This window comes from Doryrhamphus excisus, chromosome 14 (genome assembly GCF_030265055.1).
Source record: "Doryrhamphus excisus isolate RoL2022-K1 chromosome 14, RoL_Dexc_1.0, whole genome shotgun sequence".
NCBI classification, from domain to species: Eukaryota; Metazoa; Chordata; class Actinopteri; order Syngnathiformes; family Syngnathidae; genus Doryrhamphus; species Doryrhamphus excisus.
The window spans coordinates 64,402-87,403 of record NC_080479.1 but is presented as its reverse complement, the minus strand read 5'-3'; the positions used below and the strand labels follow the sequence as shown (position 1 = coordinate 87,403).

Below are 23,002 nucleotides of genomic sequence, written 5' to 3'. Positions count from 1 at the left end.
TAGTCCAGTTTAACATATTATGTCAATATCCAGGAAGTAGCATGCTAACTATCAGATGATCTGAAACTATCCCCCACTCCCCGAAAACGTGGCACGTGTGTTTTAGCCACTGTGGTATGATCTTTGTGACAATGGAAAAGTGGTATGGTCCTTACTGTGTTTTCCTAGCATTCTCCAGGAACCAGGAAGTAACATGCTAACGATCAGATCACCAGAAAAATCACCACTAAATATGACTTTACAATAGTTTTTACTTTTCATAGAGGATTTTAAAAAATGGTTTTAAAATGTAAGCCGTCTTGGGAAAGTGGTATAGTCCAGTTTAACATATTATGTCAATATCCAGGAAGTAGCATGCTAACTATCAGATGATCTGAAACTATCCCCCACATCCCCAAAATGTGGCACGTGTGTTTTAGCCACTGTGGAGAATAGTATGATCTTTGTGACAATGGAAAAGTGGTATGGTCCTTACTGTGTTTTCCTAGCATTCTCCAGGAACCAGGAAGTAGCATGCTAACGATCAGATCACCAGAAAAATCACCCCTAAATATGACTTTACAATAGTTTTTACTTTTCATAGAGGATTTTAAAAAATGGTTTTAAAATGTAAGCCGTCTTGGGAAAGTGGTATAGTCCAGTTTAACATATTATGTCAATATCCAGGAAGTAGCATGCTAACTATCAGATGATCTGAAACTATCCCCCACTCCCCGAAAATGTGGCACGTGTGTTTTAGCCACTGTGGTATGATCTTTGTGACAATGGAAAAGTGGTATGGTCCTTACTGTGTCTTCCTAGCATTCTCCAGGAACCAGGAAGTAGCATGCTAACTATCAGATCACCAGAAAAATCACCCCTAAATATGACTTTACAATAGTTTTTACTTTTCATAGAGGATTTTTAAAATGTAAGCCGTCATGGGAAAGTGGTATAGTCCAGTTTAACATCTCATGTCAGTATCCAGGAACCAGGAAGTAGCATGCTAACGATCAGATCACCAGAAAAAAATCACCCCTAAATATGACTTTACAATAGTTTTTACTTTTCATAGAGGTTTTTAAAAAATGGTTTTAAAATGTAAGCCGTCATGGGTAAGTGGTATAGTCCAGTTTAACATCTTATGTCAGTATCCAGGAACCAGGAAGTAGCATGCTAACTATCAGATCACCACAAAATCACCATAAAACTGCACTTTCCAATTGTTTTGACTTGTATTTTTTGTCTTTTTGACATTCGAAAAAAATGATAAAGTCCACTTCTTGTGACCATAACGACCCTCGTTATTCAACAGGTCACAGGAAGTAGCATACTCGCTATCAGATGACAAGGAAATCTTCCAAAATATGAGACTTGACTCCTGATTTGACATTTGTTACGGAATATTATGTGGTCTTTTTGACCAAAAAAGTTCACTTTTGTTAAAAGTTTATTTTTCTCTTTTTGACATTTCCCCTGTTTATCAAAATGGTACAGCCCCCATCCTCGTAATCATCATTTGTTAGCAAGTTAATTGGGCTTTAATATGGTTAATTGTGTCTTCTTTTGTTCATGATAACATAATTTGCTCTTCCACCATAAGCTAATTGGACATTTATTGCCACGCACTGCCTGGTTATTGTCAGAGCGTGCTGCTGATTGCACAAAGTGTAACTAGCCAAAATGAAATTGAACAAGCACAATTCACTTTTCGGAACAGGTCAGCCTTGGCGGAGGCCTTCGCTATTGAGGGCTATTCTACTGTAGCTTAAACAGTGGTGCCCTTGTACCTTTCTCACACACACACACACACACACACAAGCACACACACATACACACGCACACTGCTTGCAGAAGTTTGCAGGCAAGTTGTCAAAAAATGCAACGTGCCTAAAAGAGATTAGAGGCACTTGGGTAAATATTGAATATTCCGGAACAAATGAGACACTGTTTAGCAAAACAAGCCTGTTTCACAGCAGGGGGGGGGGGGTGTATGTGCAGGGAAGGGTAGGCTGGGGGAGGGTGGGGGGGTACTGCAGCACTGTGCACGCTTCTTTTGTGTTTTTTTAGATAACCTAACTATTTCCCAGCTAACATTCACAAGCATCTCCTTCTGTTACCTCCATTCGCCTCTACAACTTATCAAGCGCCAGCAGAATGGAATGGTCTATAGTGTGTGTGTGTGTTGGGTGGGGTGGGGTGGGGGGACACGAGTGTGCGCGGCACAATGAGCTTGTTATCACGGTGACGCTCCAAAGAGAGCCTGAGGGGCGATGAAGGAGAAACATGCAGATTATTATCTCTTCATCAAAGTGGCACAAAAAACACCCAAAGCAGCCAAATGCCTTGCATGCCCTTACAGTGTGTGTGTGTGTGTGTGTGTGTGTGTGTGTGTGTGTGCGTGTGTGTGTGATACATGTAAGCAAGCAGTTGTACTAAAACATGGCTGTAGGCTTTGAAATAAATAGCGGTAAGAAGCATGGGACCGACCCAAACGTATGTCGAATTTACTCCACCCCTGGCCCTCCTCTTGGTATGCCCCCCCCTGCTGTGATTGGTCACACTCCTAAGCGCTCCCGAGGACTTCTGTTATGCAAAAACTCCATCCATTTTATGTTGTAGAATTTAGCGTCTAGTATAACTGACTTCATTGCATGAAACGACACGCTCATTAGTTATTATTAGCTTTTGTTTACAGCGTTCATTCATTCATTTTCTACCGCTTATCCTCACCAGGGTCACGTGGGTGCTGGAGCCTATCCCAGCTGTCTTCAGGTGAGAGGCGGGGTACACCCTGGACTGGTGGCCAGCCAATCCCAGGGCACATATAGACCATTCACACTCACATTCATACCTATGGACAATTTGGAGTGGCTAATTAACCTAGCATGTTTTTGGAATGTGGGAGGAAACCCACGCATGCACGGGGAGAACATGCAAACTCCACACAGAGATGGCCGAAGGTGGAATCGAACTCGGGTCTCCTAGGTGTGAGGCCTGTACGCTAACCATTCAATCACCGTGCAGAAAAAACAGGCTAAAAAGCCTAAGTATGTTGATTTCTTCACAACCTGCAAACAGGGCTGCGCGGTGGACGAGTGGTTGGCGTGCAGGAGCCAACGACAGATACGTGAACCCTTGCCGGATGTCTTTTTCTTGGTTTACTACTTCTTTTTACACTTACATGACAGTTAAAACAATCATTTAACTTACTTTTCTCTACTTCTTTATTATTAGTAGTATTCTCTACTTCATTTACGCTTTACTATTTTTTTTTCACAATTAAAAAAACTATTATTTTTTACCACTTTTTGCCCCACTTGTAAATAGATAAAAACTTTTATCATCTTCAAGGAGAAACTATGTACAACTTTTGAATAATTTTCTGGGTTTACACTGGGTTTTATTACTTTTACGCGCACTTAGAATACATTCCTGGTTTTACCTCTTATTTTTACGCTTGTAAAAAAATTATTTCTGGTTGTACTTTTTAGATTTTGCGGGGTTTTTTTTTCATTTAAACGGTTTAAATAATCTTTTGCTGTTTTTTACCACTTATGTTTTAGCTTGTATAACAGTTAATTTGACTTTTTCTGCAGTACTACGTCTACTACTTCTACTTGTACTACCGTGGAGACCAGTAAGCGGTAACAGTTTTACGACTTCTTTTGACACTGGTATGCAAGCTAAGCATGTTAAAATGTGACTTTAGACATTGTTTGGGAAAGCTTTTATAGCAGTTCTATGGTGGCCGCAGCTTGACCCTGGAACGGATTCATGTCATATGCTCCTATGATGCCCTATTTGGAAGATTTTCCAAGTATATTTCATTATTATTTTATGAATGAAATGTGAGTAAAAACACGAACGTAAAGACTTGTGACAAAAACCACCACGGATGTGTTGCGGTTGAAGTCCTCGCCGAGGTTTCCAACATTGCGGTCAGGCAGCACAAACATGGTGCGCACCCACCCAGCCTCCACATTCACTTGCAGGGTGCGTGCGCATGCATGAGCGTGCACGCGCCTGCCCAGGGTGGTGCGCCGCGGTCGGCGGTCTATAAACTCGTCGTCTCCGCCTCGCCGAGCTCCAGTCAACTTCCACGCCGGGTCGAAGAAGGAGCGGGCGCCGTAAAACTCGGCGTGGCTAAAAGCTAAGCGGAGCCTCGGCGAGGTGAAGCAGGGAGTCCTCCCCGTCCGTACACCATCGGCACCGGGCTCGGAGCTCCAGGGCGAAGTCGAAGTCGAAGTCGGCGGCGTCGCGCTTGAACTCGGGCCGGGCGGAGAGTCGCTGCTCGGCGGGCATGGCTTCACCTCCGTGCGGCCACGGCAACTTCGACTCCGGCCTGGAAATCAAAACTCGCTCGGTGGAGCAGACGCTGATCCCGCTGGTGTCGCAGGTGAGTCCGCTTCTTTTCTTTAGTCGGTTTTCTTTGACTTTAGCACACTTTCCGCACATGTTGGTACTTATTAGCCTGGGAATGGCAGGACCCCCGCCGGCCCCCGCCGACCCCCGCACACTTTTGTTGCTAGTTTGGCTGTTGTTGGGCAGAACCTGGAAGATTACATAACACGGTGTGCTTTTATCAACACCCCCCACCTTTACGACACATGTATTGGGTGTATACCCCTCTTTGTGTTGGTGTCGGCGACAAAAGTTTCCTAAAAGTTTGCTCACACTCTTTGGGGTGGGAACATCTCCATGAATGAATGAATGGATGAATGAATGAATGAATGAATGAATGAATGAAGGAATGAATGAATGAATGAATGAATGGGTGCATACTGAAGGTCTAGCATTCCCATTCCATCTGTTCCTCCATATTTGTTTACAACTGCTGAGATTCCAGCATATAAATGTCAGTATTATCGGTACAGTACTGGTACTTCTATGTATTTCTATACAAAATACAGTGTGCAGTAGTAGTAATAGAAGCGGCGTTTTACCCTGAAGTATTGTGTGTTGACACACTGTCAGCGGGGAATGCTGGGAATCAAACCTTCACATTAACATGGGCCATCATGCATCACAAACCTGAGATTCAAGCAATTAAAAGTGGAACCGTCATGCTTTGAAGCCTTAGGGTTAAAAGCTTTTTTATTTTTTTTATTTTACACAACTTTAACGCTAAGCGAAACAAACACATCTTTGTCTTTTCTGTGCGTTCTTCAAAATGGACGTTATTGGCCTGACGCTGCTGCAGCGGGGATGCTACAAGAGTGGCATTTGTTGTATAAACAAAATAAAAGCAATCATTAGCATTCGAAAAGCACAGATGCGGATTGATGAATATTATTATTATTATTGTGTGTTATTATGCTGCGAGTCCATCGTTCACACTTAAGATATCACATGTCAGAGTATTTAGCCAAATGCTAATGCGTGACGGTGTTATGTGGAAAAAATATGCGAATGCAGGGAATCGAGCATTTGCACCAGTCAAAACAAATGCCAAGCATTCATTGAGACTATAAAAGTGAGCAAAAAAAATATGATAAATAGTAAAAATAAAGAGTCAACAAAATAAGACTAAATTAAGAAGCAGAGCAACGACGCCATCTGCTGTACGGAGGTGGAACCACACGCTCCATTCAACACCTACCCAAGCTGGATTTCTTAGGATTTCTTGGTTCCCGTGTAAATTGTCTGTTGTCAACGGTCCCGCCTCCAGGTACACCCACTCCACTGTGATTGGTCACACCCCTGTATGCATAGAAACACGTCCGGTTTGTGCCGCTAACCTTATAGTAGCGATTTATCTTTTTAAAATGTATTGGATCCCGAATCCGACTCGACGGTCCGAAGTTTGAAGACGTCTTTAAATAGTAAGTAGCTTTAGCATTTCCAAATCTATTTGTGGCGGTCCAAATGACTCTGTGGGAAGCCCAGTTTTTTTGCATGTCATATATGATGGGCCTTGTAAATGCTAATCAGGCCTTGTTGTGCTGGAGGCCACGGGGAGGCCAAAGGGGACCCAGTGTGAATGCCCCCCCTGCCCCCATTCTACTGGGAGATTCCACCCGCCCCCCGACCCCCCTTGCAGGTCTCATTTTGCAGGTCAAAAGTGTAAAAAGGTGCAAGTCAGGTGAGGTGTTACCTGTGAGCTAAATAACATAAGAAGATTAATTTCTTGCCGTTCATGCAGAGGCAGGCGTTAAATCTGCTTTTATTTTAATCCTATTTACCCGCTGGTAAAATCATAGCAGCTGCTGAGCTATAAACCCCCCCCCACAAAAAATGCTTGTTGCTTCTGGCCTCTGTAAACTTTGCTTAAAGATGTATTATCACCTCCCACCTGTAGGGGGCCTCTTTTAAAATCTAATCATATATTTTATTCACTGTTGAGAAGTAGGCACCAAGGACAGTCTGGGTTTTTTTTCCTTCCTTACCCCCCCCCCCCCCCTTCTGTCAGCACGTTCCCATAGCAACAGAGCTCTGCAACGGTGAAAAGAAACAATATTTCTCAAGGCCTGCTTTGCTGCCGTGATGTCATCACATCCTTTTGCTGCTGTCGGGAGATTGACGTAGACTTTAGACCCGCCTACCGTGTGTTCTTACCATACGGTCATTTATTTGTGGAAGCCCGCCTCAAATAAATTGCCTGTTTGACCTCGTCAGTCCCATTAATATGGGGCTAACGCTGCTTCTTAACATGCGTGAGAATAAAAAGAAGCAGCAAGAGGGATCGATGTTGGGTGATATTTTATGTACCGGTACACTGGGATGGATTCTTCCAATGATTTGTTATAGCGGTATAACTGATACATGTAAACAAGCACAGCTGATTAATGGTTAATTAATTAAGGTTAATCATATGCTGTCATCATGAGGAGAAGGGAAGTATTTACTGGGCGGACCTCCCGACTTAAACAGGTTGAAATGGCGATAAATGCCGGTGAAAGTTGGCTAAATGTTTGCTTATAGAACGTGATTGGAAGCTAGCAGGGGTTAGCTTAGTTTAGCACGCTAAGCGGTTGTGTGTGCGTGACTCGGCCTCAATGAGTATATTTTCTCCGCGTGTTTTAAGGCTTTGATGGAAGGAACGTTTTACAATGTTACAATGAAGACGTGCAAAAAATACGAGAAGTACGTTGAACGTAGTACTAGCTCGTCTTAGCCGTAAGTACGCATTCGCCACAAACACGGAACTTCAAAATAATGTCCGCCTACACAAAACATCGTAATAACTGTCGTAATAACAAGCACAGGCGTTACAGTTGGTTGAAGATTTAGTAGCAACGTGTGCAGAGGCCGACATCCCATTAGAACAGTTAGCCAGATTGTTACCAATAAATACACCTGCTTTACAATTTGACACAAGTGTATTTTATTAGACTATATATATATGTATATATATGTATATTTATATATATATATATGTGTGTGTATGTATATGTATATATATGTGTGTATGTATATGTATATGCATGTATGTGTATATATGTATGTGTATATATATGTATATGTATATATGTGTATATATATGTATATGTATATATGTGTATATATATGTATATGTATGTGTGTGTATATATATGTGTATATATATATGTGCATATGTATGTATGTGTATATATATGTGTATATATATATGTGCATATGTATGTATGTGTATATGTATGTATGTGTATATATATGTATGTGTATATATATGTATATGTATGTGTGTGTATATATATGTGTATATATGTGCATATATATGTGTATATGTGTATATATATATGTATATATGTATATATATATATGTATATATGTATGTATATGTATATATATGTATATATATATGTATGTATATATGTATGTATATATGTATGTATGTATATATGTATGTATATATATGTATGTATATATATGTATGTATATATATGTATGTATGTATATATGTATGTATATATATATATATATATATATGTATGTATATATATATATATATATATATATGTATGTATATATATATATATATATATATATGTATGTATATATGTATGTATGTGTATATATATGTATGTATGTATATATGTATATATGTATATATATATATATATATATCAAATTCAGTATGTGAATTTTCTGCCCAAACTGTTGGAACAAACAGACTTTTACCCCAAATTCTCGATATCGGGTTGTCAAAGGCTGTCAAAAGATTAAAATTTGTAATCAGATTAATCAGCTTTTAAATGAATTAACCATCACCATTGGCAGCTACGTGTGAAATATGCAAATTTTTACTGTATTTAATGAAGAGAAAGCTAGATGACAGTTCAAAATGATATATATTTGTATGTATTAACGGCTCCAAATGAACTGAATATGTCAATCATTTAATGTCAATGTATTTGTTTTCCAGCATACTTCAATGTAGCAAATAGTACATCCCAATGAAGAGTTACAAAGCGAGTGATATATGAATATGAATATCCTCTCTGTGTTTGCGTTATCTTCCTCATTCATACGCATTATAAAGCCGTTTTTGTGACGATCGGCATGTCCCTGAATGCATCTCGCTGTCTTGTAAGGAGGAACCTTGACGCTTGACGGTTCCCGGGATGAATGGACTAGAGACGTGTGAGTTGGAGATGCATACAGTATATGGTGTTGGAGTTGTACTGCTGTTGTGTTCAGGTACCACTGAAGAAAGCAGTTCTTACACCGTTCTTAAAGGTATCCCTCTGAAGGTGGAAACGGGGAGTAAAGAAGCTTGTTGTTGTGTATGATTAGATGTCTATCTGAGAGGAAATGAGAAAAGCCGCCGCTGCTCATGTCGGGGCTTTGCTATCCCGTGTTGATATTCCCGAGCCTCGCTATCGGCCTCACTCCCACTGCGGTGTAATTATGAACACGCCCGTCGCTGTTCTATTCAAGCATGTTCACTACTTTTTATTGATTCTTTCCATTTCCCCTTTTGCACTTCCTGTCTGGCTTCCCCTGAACCACATGACCACTTTTCACTTCATCTCATTTACAACACCGAGGAGGCCTTTATGGAGCGTCGCCTCGGGCGAGGAAGTGGCTAATGTGCTTGACTCCCCCCCCCTTCTCCCCCCCCATCACCACATCTCCATACCAATGGCGGGCACCAGCTGTGATGCAATAAGCCTCCACGTGGAGAGAAAGAACGTTCCAGTGTGTCTACCTGGCCGCCTGCAGGCCAATTAGAGCTAATCTGGAGCTGGTGGAACACGAGGAGAAAGCACGGTGGTCTTCCAGCTTTGGAACGCTAAAGTCTTGCGTAAAGGTGCACACTTTGATCGGATCGTTTTAAACGCTTCTGACACTTAAGCCTCGTGATTAAATCGCTTGTTTTTCCTGCACGGATAAGCCAGGATTTTTTTTTTTTTTTTTTTTTTTTTTTGTGCAGGGATTTTCTGCAATAATTGGGCCCTCCCGTCCAAGTTTGTTAGCTCAGTCAAGCTTCCAGGGGTTTGTGTTCTGCCAGGCTGCTTGTTTATGTTATTGCATATTTTTACACCCAAACAAAAAAGCTCACTGCCACATTTGAAAGGATGCAATTTGCTCGGAGAATTAGACGCTTTTCGCTTCGGAAGTGCAGAGTAAGCACGGAAATCATCCTCTTATGTCTTCTCGTGTTTCCAAAATGCATTCAACATATTCCTGTTTCATTATTTCTTGGAATAATCACCAATACTTCCCCACAGGATTGCAATCTATCTGTGGTGGGGTAAATTATGACTCTTGAAAATGTTTACAAATACAGTAAACCTGGGATATATCGGATTCAATTGTTCCCACTGGTTTTGTCCGATATAAGCGAAATCCGTTATATGCGTATACCGGAAAATGTCCGTTTTACGCATATATGGGATTTATATCCGGTATATGCGTAAATGGGATTTTATCCGTTATAAAAAGGCACTTCCTTGACTATGTTTCCAATGTACCTGGACGCGCAGGCAACGCTGCAAACGCTGCAAATGACGTCGTATAGCGGCCTGTCACCATTCGGCCAATCGGAGCGCCACGATGCGGCCATCCGATATATGCCAGGGAAATTTCATGGAAATGCATTGGAACGGGACTGGAGATTTTGTCCGAAATAGGCGAAATCCGTTATAAAAAATCCGATATATGCAATGAATTTTTATTGGAAATGCATTACAGAAAAATCGGTTCTTTTTTATCTGTCCGTTGTGAGCCAATTTCCGATATATCCGAGTCCGATATATCCGAGGTTTACTGTAGTTTGGAAACGTTAACGCTAGGTATAGACGTTCTATACGTTTCTATATTGCTTATATGGGATTTTATCCGTTATAAAAAGGCACTTCCTTGACTATGTTTCCAATGTACCTGGACTGGGCAATGAAAAGAGACGTAAGGTAATGAGAATTGAACTTTATTGGACTCTGAGCATAACAAATTGTTAATTAAGCTAGGCCCTGTTACGCCCGTCAGGCCTACGTTATTTCCAATAGTGAGGTTAAGATCTCATTCACTGCTGTGCTAGTATTATTGACGTCACTCACTTTTATATTTGTCCTAAATCTGGAGCCAGGAGAAAGACAATAGCCAGTGACATCAACAAGATTAGCATAACGATGCGGCCATCCGATATATGCCAGGGAAATTTCATGGAAATGCATTGGAACGGGACTGGAGATTTTGTCCGAAATAGGCGAAATCTGTTATAAAAAATCCGATATATGCAATGAATTTTTATTGGAAATGCATTACAGAAAAATCGGTGAGCGAATTTCCGATATATCCGAGTCCGATATATCCGAGGTTTACTGTATGACAATCACGACTTTTACATGGGAGGTCACAGCAGGGAGCTGCTGCTCGTTGAGAGGAGCAACGCCTGCTTTCTTGTTGCTGTCTCCAAATATGTCCGAAAGGAAAAATGCTCAATCTGTCTTATGCATTCACACGGTGTGTGTGTGTGTGTGTGTGTGTGGAATGTGAGATTGTTTGCTCGGGGTCAACAGAAACTACAGGGATGTGCGGCGGCGGCGTCGGCGTGCAGGCGTCATGTGTCAGTATCGCAGCTCATTGGCCCAGTCGGTCGGCGCCAAGCGCCATGTTTACATCTAGGTAGTTGACTTCAGGTCCTGATGTTGTGATGGCGAAAACCCTTGGTCTGACCTGAATGCTTTGGTTTTTGCTGTTTCTGTGGGACTGTAGTGTTGACATCTCCGTCCCGTATGTACAGTATGGTTGATGTGAGAGTGGAAATGCAAAATATTCCATGCCAAATGACTCTTCTTCTTGCTGGTGGAATGATGTGCTGACAGGCTAAAAACATGACAGGAATTTGTTGTTCATTGCGGTGAACTGGTTGCAGTCACGACTGATTTCCCGCAAAGGAGGATTCCTTATTTATGAAAGCAATATTTTGGTACTTAGAGCATAGAAAATTTATGTTTATGTGCAGGGCTCGACAATAACGATGTACCGTTGGCCCGGGGCAAGTTAAAACAAAATTGGGGCAAGTAAATCCAATCATTAATATTCCCGTCGGGCAAGTGTACTTTAGCATGCCGTACTGCTAAGAGTTTTTTTTAAAGCGGTTCTTGTTGGGTGTTGGTAAAACACGGACTGCGTAATTCCGCTGGTAATTTGCAAACCAATCAGAATCGTTTATTTAGACCGCGGTCCGTAATCCACATCCGCGTTTTACCCACATCCGTTCTTGTTGGCGATCAACCAATCAGCGATCGTTTTACTAGGAAAACATCCATCATGGCGTCCCTGCCAACATGGTCTAATTCAGGGGTGCTCACACTTTTTCAGCATGCGAGCTACTTTTAAAATGAGCGAGTCAAAATGATCTACCCACTACAAAAATGCAAAACATCTATTTATTTTCAAATGCATTGAGGATTATTTGTACGTACAATGTATGTTGATGTACCTTACATAACCAAATGAGCCAATATTGCAAAACACACATAATTAACTATGAACATTTTTTGTAATTACCTGAGTTTACTTTGATGACTTGCACTGAATTGAACCAGCCAGGGATGCATAGTCCGGACAGTAGCTGCTGATAGCCAGCCTCAAGCACACTTCCAAATGTTTATCAGTCATGGATAATATCCGTATCATAATATCCGTATAATATTCCATATCCGTATGGAAGTGATATGTTTTTTGCCTTTTTACTTGGTCCAGTTTTTGCCTTTTTACTTGGTCCAGCTCCTTCACTCATTTTAGTGACCATAAACTTTAGCGAGGGCTTTAAAATCTAACGCAATTCGCCGACTAGCTTAGCACTTTGCATCGTTGTTTACGCATGAGCGGTGACCTAAAGGTCAAAATTCAGTTGTCATCTGACTGGTTGTCCTGTATGTCAATCAAGTAACGGGGATGGATGATAGGCTGACATCGTAAGTTCTGCTGCACTTAGAGACGTTGTTTGATTTGATTGGTCGCCCGAAGGGCAACATTCAGTTGTCATCTGAATGGCTGCCCTGTATGTCAATCAAGTGACGGCATTGATGCTGGGATGATATTTTTTTAATGTCACGCCGCGATCGACCAGTACCACCTCCGCGATCGACCGGTAGATCGCGATCGACTTAATGAGCACCCCTGCCTTAAGGATTCCCCATGGGCAAGTCATTTTTGTTTTTAACGTAGAGCCCTGATGTGTTTTTATTTTTTTTGATCCTGTCCAGCCTTTGGGGCAGATAGTATTATTGATCTAAATACATGCTTAAACAGATTTAATTGAATAATTATTGCTGATTAAGATGTCTAAATTATGCCTTGGGTACCCTGAAGCGGATGGTTGTCATGAATTGGTTTGCAGTTTTTGATCATTTTTCCATTAGCACAAAAATAAGCTTACTGAAAGGCGTCTTTTAAATACACGTAAACATCGTTTGATGGCGTGCAGCTCATCACACCTGACCAATGTGTCCCTCTCCCTCGCTGCCATCGATTCTCTGTTTAAGTGCTGATAAAAGACTCCCTCTCACTTGTGCTTCCATTGACTCCTCCAAGGCGCTGCAAGGAGGCTAACTTCAGGGTGAGAAGAGCTTATCTCACCTTCTGCTGGATGCATCAGTGAACCTCAAAGTGGCATCATCTACTCTCTTACCAGCCCATGTTGGCTTTATGGATGCATGCATGCCACCCCAAGTGGTACCTGTATCTGGTTTGGATAAATTAGTCCTCCTCGTGAATGAGATAAGGTCTCCTCCGTCCGTGAAGCGTTGGTTCTCCGTGTCCTCTGTGTGAACGGGGCCCCCAGAGCCGGCGCGGGCTAATAATAGTGAAGGATCCTTGTCAAGTATCGAGTGGCTGACTCGATGTGGCGTTTCCTTTGGGATTTGTTTCAGGCAGCCGCAGTGTGGGAAAAGAAAAGGTTTTTTTTCATTGTAGCGCTCGCCGCCGCAGCGAGGTGGATATCGGTGGAAAGAAGTACAATGAAGTGATTTACTGCCTTTCCGGCTGCTTAACGAGGTGGACTACTGAGAGGGCAGGTCTGTACACAACACTGGAACTGAGCAACATTCATATGTAGCAGGATGCTTTCTATAAATCCCACATAATTTGTAATCTGTCATTTCATATTTTCTGTGATATTTTTGCCATTGAAAATGAATGGGCAATTTATTTGGGGCCCCCTACTGGTGCTAAGTCATTTTCCATTTTCCATTACTAAAACGTGACTTGCTTAGTCAGCAACAGGGGTGTCCAAAGTGCAGCCCAGGGGCCTATTGGTCCACGGCACAGTCTAAAAATATAATTTAACTAAAGAAACAAAACAAAAAAACAACAGCAAAATTAGTAAAAACTGTAGTGATTTTACAAGAATAAAGTCAAAACATAAAAAAAGATAAACGGCACAGCAAAAAAATATATAAATTGTAATAAGTTGTAAATTAATAATTTAAAAGTGTAATTTTAGTAGCGTAAAGCTGACAAATTAAATAATATAATAAAATAAAATAATCATAATATGACAAACAAACAAAACAATGAATGAAATTTATATTTTGGTTGGGGAAAAAGTTGTAATATTATGAGAATAAAGTCAAAATATTAAGGAAAATTTGAACGTTATGAGAAACTTTACAAGTCTAAAGTTGCAATATTTGTAAAATGATTCTTATATTTAAAAAAGCAACAGCAGAAAAAAACAGCAACAATTAATTGATTAATCGTGATTAATTAATTTGAAAACCGTGATTAATCTGATTAAACATTTTAATCATTTGACAGCCCTAATATACCGGAGGAGTTGCTGGTTTGATTGTCAGTCCTTATATTGCTTTAAATCGAACATTTAAACATTTATACATTTCAACAATCCATCTCCATTTTTACATTCTGATATTTCAAATTTTGCTGCTTTTATCAGCTCATTTAGGATGATTATGTTAATCAGCAGGACATATTTAAAATAAATTCTATATTTTTCTATTTTTACCATTGAAAATGAATTGACATTTTGTCGCCCCCTGTTGGAGGAAATGAATTATACATTTAACATTACATGTAACACGATGCTTATTGTGTGCATGGCGGCATGGCGGCATGGCGGCATGGCGGCATGGCGCGGGTCTAAAAGTGGTCACCCTGACCATTGCTGGTTGATCCTCATCCAGTGAATAGATGTCAATACGATCCAGCCCTCAAGTGGGGGGCGTTGAGTCACGGCGAACCGAGCACAAACCAAACACCACATCCAAACCCCAGCCTGCCCCCCCCCCTCCCCTTTGTGTCGTCCAGCCATCAGATTGTGAAGAGCGTCCTGGGTGTTGACACACAGGAAGTGATCTCTATCAGCGAGGATGCGGTGCCTAATGTAGCGTGATGCTCCTTCCTTTCTTTCCATTTGAGTCCGGCTTCAATGGAAGCGGATGAAGACAAAAAGGCCCGTCAGACGGATGAAGACGCTAAGCGAAGAGCGAGGCCGCGTGGGTTTGATGGTGGCCCCTCCGAAAGAACACACGTACGACGCTCAGTATTGCCGGGACAAAGATCCTCGCCGGGTGGGACGGCCCACTTTGTACTCCTACAATGCTCTTATCAGTGACTGATGGCTGGGATTGAGGGCGCTTCAGGATGCCCGCTGCCTTCAGGGTCCGTGGGGAATTTGTGTCCCATTCATTCTAACGAACATTTTGTGAGGTTGTTTCTTTTCCACGTGGTTTTCGTGAGGGTTGAGGTCGGGGCTCTTCTACTTTGTACCCCTTAAAGGAAAACTACACTTGTTTTTGGAATGTTGTCCATCATCCTCAATCCTTATGTGAGATATTTCATATAAAAGTCTCCAAATACGACAAGAATATGAGATTTGATGGAGATACTTTATTGATCTCCAAGAGAAAGTCACATTTCCAGCAGCTCTGCAAACATGGAGCAGGACAGTGATAGTAATCTGCCAGCTGGACGATGCTCTCCATGGGATGATGTTGGTTGTCCATGATGATGCAAAGGAGCTTCCTGAGTGTCCTATGCCCTGATGCCGAGAATCTATGTTGATAGTCCAGTCTGGTTTATCATCCAGACCAGGGGTGGGCAAACTGGAGATTTTGTCCGAAATAGGCGAAATCCGTTATAAAAAATCCGATATATGCAATGAATTTTTATTGGAAATGCATTACAGAAAAATCGGTTCTTTTTTATCTGTCCGTTGTGAGCGAATTTCCGATATATCCGAGTCCGATATATCCGAGGTTTACTGTAGTTTGGAAACGTTAACGCTAGGTATAGACGTTCTATACGTTTCTATATTGCTGTGGGAAATCAATGCCCCAAGTACTTTGAAGTTCCTATAATATTTCGAATGGCCAAAGTATTAGGCATAGTTGGATCTATTTTTAGCTGTTTTTATATCTTTATCACACACAGGAAATAGAAAGACAGACCAAATTGAGTGTAATGGAGGATGATGTGTTACATTACTACATTTTTAAAAATTCATATTAATACGTCTTTTAAGCTTTTTTATTTGCATTTTAAATCGGGACACTTTGCTTCATCGCAAATGTATTTTATTGTGGATTTCTACATTGAATTTCCCGAGGACTGAAATGGCACCATAAGGGGTTCAAACAAGTGAGTAAGAGGCGGGGTAATAATCGGCATCAGCGAAAGATCACCAACGGGACGTTTAGGGATTGACCCCATGGTAACATCACAGCTAAACATGGCGGTCACGATGCCAGCACGCCGCGGGAGTCACATGAGAGCAGCCTCGCGGTCATGTGCTCACCCTTCCTCCCGCGTTGGCTGCGCTCCTGTGTTGGCATTTGCGTCTGGGATCCCTCGGAACTGGGCTAAAGGCCCCCCGGGGGGGGGGGGGGGCTTGCATGTGGGAAGCAACAGACCACACTTTTATCATCCTGGATGGGAAAGTCTATGTGGAAATTTACGGAGGACCAAAACTGCCAAAATAATGAATAAATAAATAAAAGTGAAAATAAAAACAAAAATAAAAAAAAAATCAAAAAATTAAATACAAAAAAATTTATATAAATGGAAATAAAAACAAAAATAAAAAATATATACATAAATAAATAAATAAGAGCAAAAATAAAAAAGATTCAAAAATTAAAAATAAATACAAACATAAATGTATAAATAGAATTACATATCAATAAATAAAAAAAAGCACTCTATAATATTTTTTTATTTTTGTTTTTATTTCCATTTATATTTATTTTTGTGTATTTGTGGATTTTTTGATTTTTTTTTCATTTTTCATTTTTGTTTTTATTTTCACTTTTATTTATTTATTTATTTATTTATTTATTATTTTTGGCAGTTTTGGTCCTCCATAGAAATTAGCTGTCATTTGTGCTGGCAGACTTGATCGCTGATGAGCGCACGAAGCGAAGCCGCCAAAAAAGCTCTGAGTCGACACGTTTGCCCCCCCCCCACCCCCACCCCCCCCAACTGTACCGCGGCAGAGGAAGCCTCGGGTTTGCCTTGTAAGTGTTAATTACTTTCCTGGAGCGCCTCTGAACGACTCCCTTTTTGCAGATAATGAGTTCTTTTAAGGAGATGAGCGTTAACACGACGGAACAAAGCGAGCGTGAAGGACACGGAGGAAGAGGAAGAGGAAGAGGAAGAGGAGAATGCCAAATATTTTCTCATCTGCGCCGAGTCGGAGGTGTCAAAGTTGCAAAAGGCAGAGTTTACCGTGTTGTACCAAACTTACCCCCCCTTGTCTACTCTTTGGGGGTTTAGCACAATAAGACTCTTGGCCGAGGCAAAGTGTTGGTGATGATGTCATCATCTCATTTGCATAATTGGTCATGGCTGGAGATTGGAGGTTTTCCAAAACCCTGACTCAGCATTTATGCGAGGATGGGCATAACTGAGCTTTTTGGTTTGTCTTCTAATGTTTTTAAAGTTCTGTAATCCAACCATTTTCTATGCCGCTTATCGTCACTAGGGTCCAGGGGTGCTGGAACCTATCCCAGCTGTCTTCGGGACTGGTGGTCAGCCAATCCCAGGGCACATATAGACAAACAAGCATTCCCACCCACATTCATACCTGTGGCCAATTAGGGTGGCCGAGGGTGGGATTGAACTCGGGTCTCCTAGCTGTGAGGTCTGCGCGCTAACCACTTGTACACCGTGCAGCCTTATTTTTAGTTATATTGTTACAGTAAACCTCGGATATATCGGACTCGGATATATCGGAAATTGGCTCACAACGGACAGATAAAAAAGAAGCGATTTTTCTGTAATGCATTTCCAATAAAAATTCATTGCATATATCGGATTTTTTTATAACGGATTTCGCCTATTTCGGACAAAATCTCCAGTCCCGTTCCAATGCATTTCCATGAAATTTCCCTGGCATATATCGGATGACCGCATCGTGGCGCTCCGATTGGCCGAATGGTGACAGGCCGCTATACGACGTCATTTGCAGCGTTTGCAGCGTTGCCTGCGCGTCCAGGTACATTGGAAACATAGTCAAGGAAGTGCCTTTTTATAACGGATAAAATCCCATTTACGCATATACCGGATATAAATCCCATATATGCGTAAAACGGACATTTTCCGGTATACGCATATAACGGATTTCGCTTATATCGGACAAAACCAGTGGGAACAATTGAATCCGATATATCCCAGGTTTACTGTATTAAATTTGTAAAACTTTGTGCTTAAGGTGCCACGCATAATAAAAATGTAATATGATTTTTTTTTTCTCATTTTGTCAAAAACTTCAGTTCTAACGGGAGTCAATGAGGTGATCATTACTTTTTAAAAATAGTAAAAAATAATAAAAAAAGTGTACTTTTTGCCCTTAAGGCCTGAAAAGGTACACCAGATAAAATAAAAATGTAAATAAATAATCACTTTAGTTTCAGTCAGATTAGTATTAATGAGTCAATTAGTATTAAATACCTACATATTAATAAAGAGTACACACATGGTGGTATTAATATACTAATGGCCCGCCAAGAAATAATGACTAAACGGAAACAGTGCCATGTAGTTCCTGTCGTGTTGTGCCCGGACAAGCGGGAATAAAACGCCTTGTGGAACGTGAGGGCTGTACTTGAGTCGGAGTCGGAACGTTTGTATGCCTTCCGTCCTTCCTGTGCCGCCTCATTTCCTCATTCCAGTTTTCCCCTCACACGTTTTAGCATTCTGCAGTCCCTGCCTATCTTTGCGCAGCGCTTGGGCCTCTCACTTTGAATCTTAATCTCTCCAGAGAGTCTGGCGTGCCCGGATCAACTTATTAGCCATGCGGGGCCGTGAAACGGGAGCCAAAGGCTGCAGGTAAGCGCACAAAGCCCAGACGGCCGCAAGCGGAGACGACATCAACAGCGACGCCGTGCAGCAGCAGGACAAAGCCGCCAGTCATGTCAGTCTTGCGATCTTTGCCGCCTGGGGAAGAAGATGTGGCGTATTTATCTCCTCGGTGGTAGGACACCGTTGGTCGACGTCGTCCAACCTTGACAAGTCACCGAGAGGCACGCTGCTTTATCGTAACGTGGCGCGAAGCTCCCCCCCCCCCCCCCCCCCCCCTTGTCGCTATTTCTGGGCGACAGCAGACGGGGAGGGGTCGGCCGGGATACCTCAAAAGACTGGACGCGCTACAAATAAAGATCCGGTTCACCGCTCGACCTTTCCAGGCGTATTTTACCAGCTGGAAGGTCCTAAAGATGGACCCTGATGAGAAGAGGCCCCCGTTTATCTTAAAAACACAAACCATTTCATGTTTTCACTTCATTTCTCTTTGTCTACTTTATATTTAAAGGGGACCTATGATGCTTTATATTGAGTTATGGACTCCTATAGAGCAGCTACACACAATAACCACACAAAGCTTTACAGATCTTTTGATGTTTGTTATGATTAATTCATAAAACATTCTCGTCTTTTTGGGGTGGGATGATTTGTCTTTTCTGTCCTCACCTGCCATCTTTTGTTGCAGAGGGAGGGGGGGGGGAGTGGAAAGGGAATATTGAGTTTGATTTGCGCTCGGGGGCGTCTCAGAAACGAACCCGACTTCTTCTTTCACACGGAGCCGTAGTCGTCGTCTTTTGTGTTGAGCGGCGATGGCGTCCTCGCTCGTGGCGTGCGACCTTTCTTTAGCGGAACATTCTATAGCTGTGGGAAGAATAGTGCAGCTTTGGCACAATGTCGGCTATTATTTGAGCGGGACTTGTAATTAGCCGTGTTGATGACGGATGGAATGTTCCGGAGTTGGCAAGCAAGACGGGCCTGTCCTGTTTGGTATTTCATTACTCAGACATTCGCCATGAAGACCACATGACATGAGACCGCCTTGTTTGTCGATGGCTGACTGACATTGGGTTTTTTTTTTTTTGGATGGGAACATGAGATTATGTCATGCATTTCAGCGCCACAGATAGATGACAGTCCTGTGCGAACCAGCGTATGATGAATCCCGATGTCCTTATACGGCGTTCCGCTTCTTAAAATTGGCCACGGCGACTCATCAGTCTTTTTGGCAGCCTACCGAGGTTACCGAGAGGCTGGTCAATAGCCCGAGTCCACGCTCGACGACTGGCTGCCTTCCTATCGAGTTTCGGGAGAACTTTTCAACAAAAGTGTGAGAAGGCGGCAGGCAGGGAGGGAGGGAGGGAGGAAGCATGCCTCTGGGTCGCCTTTTGCTTTCTTGTGAGGTCGCACAGGAAATTTAACTGCAGCATCGCAAGAGAAAGAGAGAGGGGGTGGACCCCCCCCCGTCCCCGTCCCCCCACCCTCCCATCAGATGGTCTCAGATCTCAGATCCCGACCTAGATAAGGAGTAAATGACTCTGGTCCTCAAGCCTGTTATTGTGTTCTGCTGCCGAGTCGGGTTTTTATGCAGAATCAGTATCACCCCCCCCACCCCCACCCCCACCGTCACCCCCCCTTTGAATTGTGGCTTCACTTTATCTAATATTTCAAAATATACTCATTCATAAATCATGTTGTTTTGTGGCTGAATATGGTCTCTAAAGATATGCAAATGTTGGCCTCGCATGAAAATAAAGATCTATATCAAGTAACATACAAGCATTCAGAAGATGCATTCAAAGACCTAGTGATTTGTAGTCCTCTACTCTGGCCACTAGGTGTCAGTCATGTTTGGAACAACAGGCTTTTATTGTAGGTTTGAATGATCTCCCAACAAGCATGGTTACCAACATCATGCCAACATCAGGCTATTGTTACAGCCGTAACCCATGCCAAGATCAAACGACATCACTTCCTGTCCGCCCACCTCCACTTGGTATTATTTTTATGTCTTATTTTGTCTTTGATGTCTGCTAATATGAGTGTAAGAGTGACTATAGGGATGTTATCTCGTGACTGTAGGGCTCTAATAATGTTAAAAAACCATATTGGGTAGGTACTAAGTACATTTATTTTGCTTAATGTGTATTTTTTTTCCTCTTTTTAGTCAAAATATATCGAAATGCAACTGATATGTTGTATTCTGCTCACTTGGTGTTCGATGACACCAAAATAGAGACGTTAGCTTACATGACATTATTTTAACATTGCATAAAGTCAGCCATTGCATGTCCGTCCTCCCATTTCATGTGGAAGTGGTACATTTTTGGCTTCTATTTGCTTGCTAACTAGTGGCGAGTGGCTAATCTTGAGTCTCTGTAGTCAAATAGCTGTGCAGTTCTTTGTAAACAATGAATAGTAGGGGTGTAAAGGTGACTATAGGGGTGTTACTTCACGTTTACAGGGCTCTAGTAATGTTAAATTGTATTTAGAAAGTTAAAAATATTACAAAAGTATTACATTTATAAAAATCTTATATTGCGGCAATGAATTTAACATAGTTTTCGAATAAACGAGGGACGACAAAGCTGAGATTTATTATTAGTTATTAGGATAAATATTTCACTTCTCCCCTTGACGTTGTGCCTTTTGCTCTACTGTCGCCATTTTAGCTTTTGAGGTGTGGGGGGTGGTTACTTTTAAACTGTTTTTGCACACGGGACAAAAACAATGATGCAAATTCCAATTTCCCCACCATTCAGCCTGCCACAGATAGATGGCAGTCCTGTGGCAGGCAGTCATTGCACAACAGGATGGGTTATAGACCACCCGTGGGTTATTTGACATACTGAGTTGGTCCAGAAGTGACGATGGCGACCGACCATAGCAGACATCGCGGCGTGACGGTTTGTGTTACAGCGGCGAGATCGATTCCCTCGCTCGCCTTCTCCCGTCTCGCTGAACCTCAGATTGCAGTTGACGCGGCCGTCGTTTCACGTTTGGCTTCCGATCCAAACCAGCTGTCATTTTTTTTTCCCTCCCCCTGAGACGTTTTGAAAGGCGGTCCACCTCAAAACTTGGTCATGTCGTCTTTTTTTTTTTTTTTTCCTCCGCTGTTATCTCGCCATGGCAGCCATCCATCCGCTTATCCCTCTGCTTTATCGCTAGTTCCTTATCAGCTGCTGCTGGTTCCTCTCTGGCCTTCCCCAGCAGTATATCAGGAGGACGGATAAAGTTCTGGTCCTTCATTCTTTTAAGAGAGGTCATACGTAACGCTCGCTGATAAAACCTCTTGTCGTCTCAGTGTGGGATGATGTTTGGAGCTTTAATGAGTTAGCGCTTTAGCATTTCATTTATTTACACTGCAACTCTGCACTCCTAGTACATGGACCGAGGAGCCGGATGCAGACAATCGCAACACTAATAAAGTGATGCTAACATGCTAAAATGTTAGGCTCATATTTTAACAATCAAACTTACAGCTCTCACGTGTCTACCTGGCCGATGGCATTTTGAGATGTGTAGTGAAGCCTGGTGAAGGTGCTTTTTAAACCAAAATGTCCAAAATGTCCCAAAGATGGTGCATCTAGTACAGGGGTGGGCAAACTTTTTGACTCGCGGGCCGCATTGATTTAACAAAATTGCCGGGAAGGGGGCGGGGGGGGGGGGGGGGTGGTATATAGTATTTTACACGTAACAGTCAATTTTTACACCTATATTTTTACACATATTTTACATGTAAAAGTGTCATGCAATCTGCTATATGTGAACTTTGAAATCATTTATTTGATGTGAAGTGTATTAGAAATTAAATGTATTATTATTATTGTTATTATTATTATTTTTATTATAATTAGTATTGTTATTATTATTAGTTATAGTAATGTTATTATCATTATATAATATAATATATTATAATTATTATTTATATTATTATATAATATATTATTATATATTAATAATAATAATATTATTACTATTATTATATTAATATTATTAACAACAATATTAATATAATAATAGTAATATTATTATTAACAACGACATTATTATTGTTATTATTCTTATTATTTTTACTATTGTGCTTGTGTTCCTTTGTCCAGGAGCATTTTGTAAACAACAGACCACATCAAATAACGAAATTGATAAAGCAGCTACCTCAACCATCAAAAAGTTGGCCCAAGCCACGATGCCAGGTTGTATGTTGAGTTTAAATAAAATACTTTGGAAAGAATAGGCGGGCCATATTGAAACACCTGGCGGGCCAGATGTGGCCCCCGGGCCGTAGTTTGCCCACCCCTGATCTAGTAAGATGATAGATTTGCATATT

At 41.6% G+C, this 23,002-nt stretch overlaps 1 protein-coding gene across 2 annotated transcripts in view; it reads left to right on the top strand.

Annotated features, from left to right (window-relative positions):
• The first annotated feature begins 4,016 nt into the window (after positions 1-4,016).
• Positions 4,017-23,002, top strand: part of LOC131101381 (alpha-catulin-like) — a 44,398-nt gene continuing 25,412 nt past the window's right edge. For both annotated transcript variants that reach the window (XM_058046451.1, XM_058046450.1), the window contains exon 1: positions 4,017-4,378. In XM_058046451.1, coding sequence (XP_057902434.1) covers positions 4,283-4,378 — 96 coding nt within the window. In that variant the 5' untranslated portion in view covers positions 4,017-4,282. The remainder of the gene's footprint in view (positions 4,379-23,002) is intronic.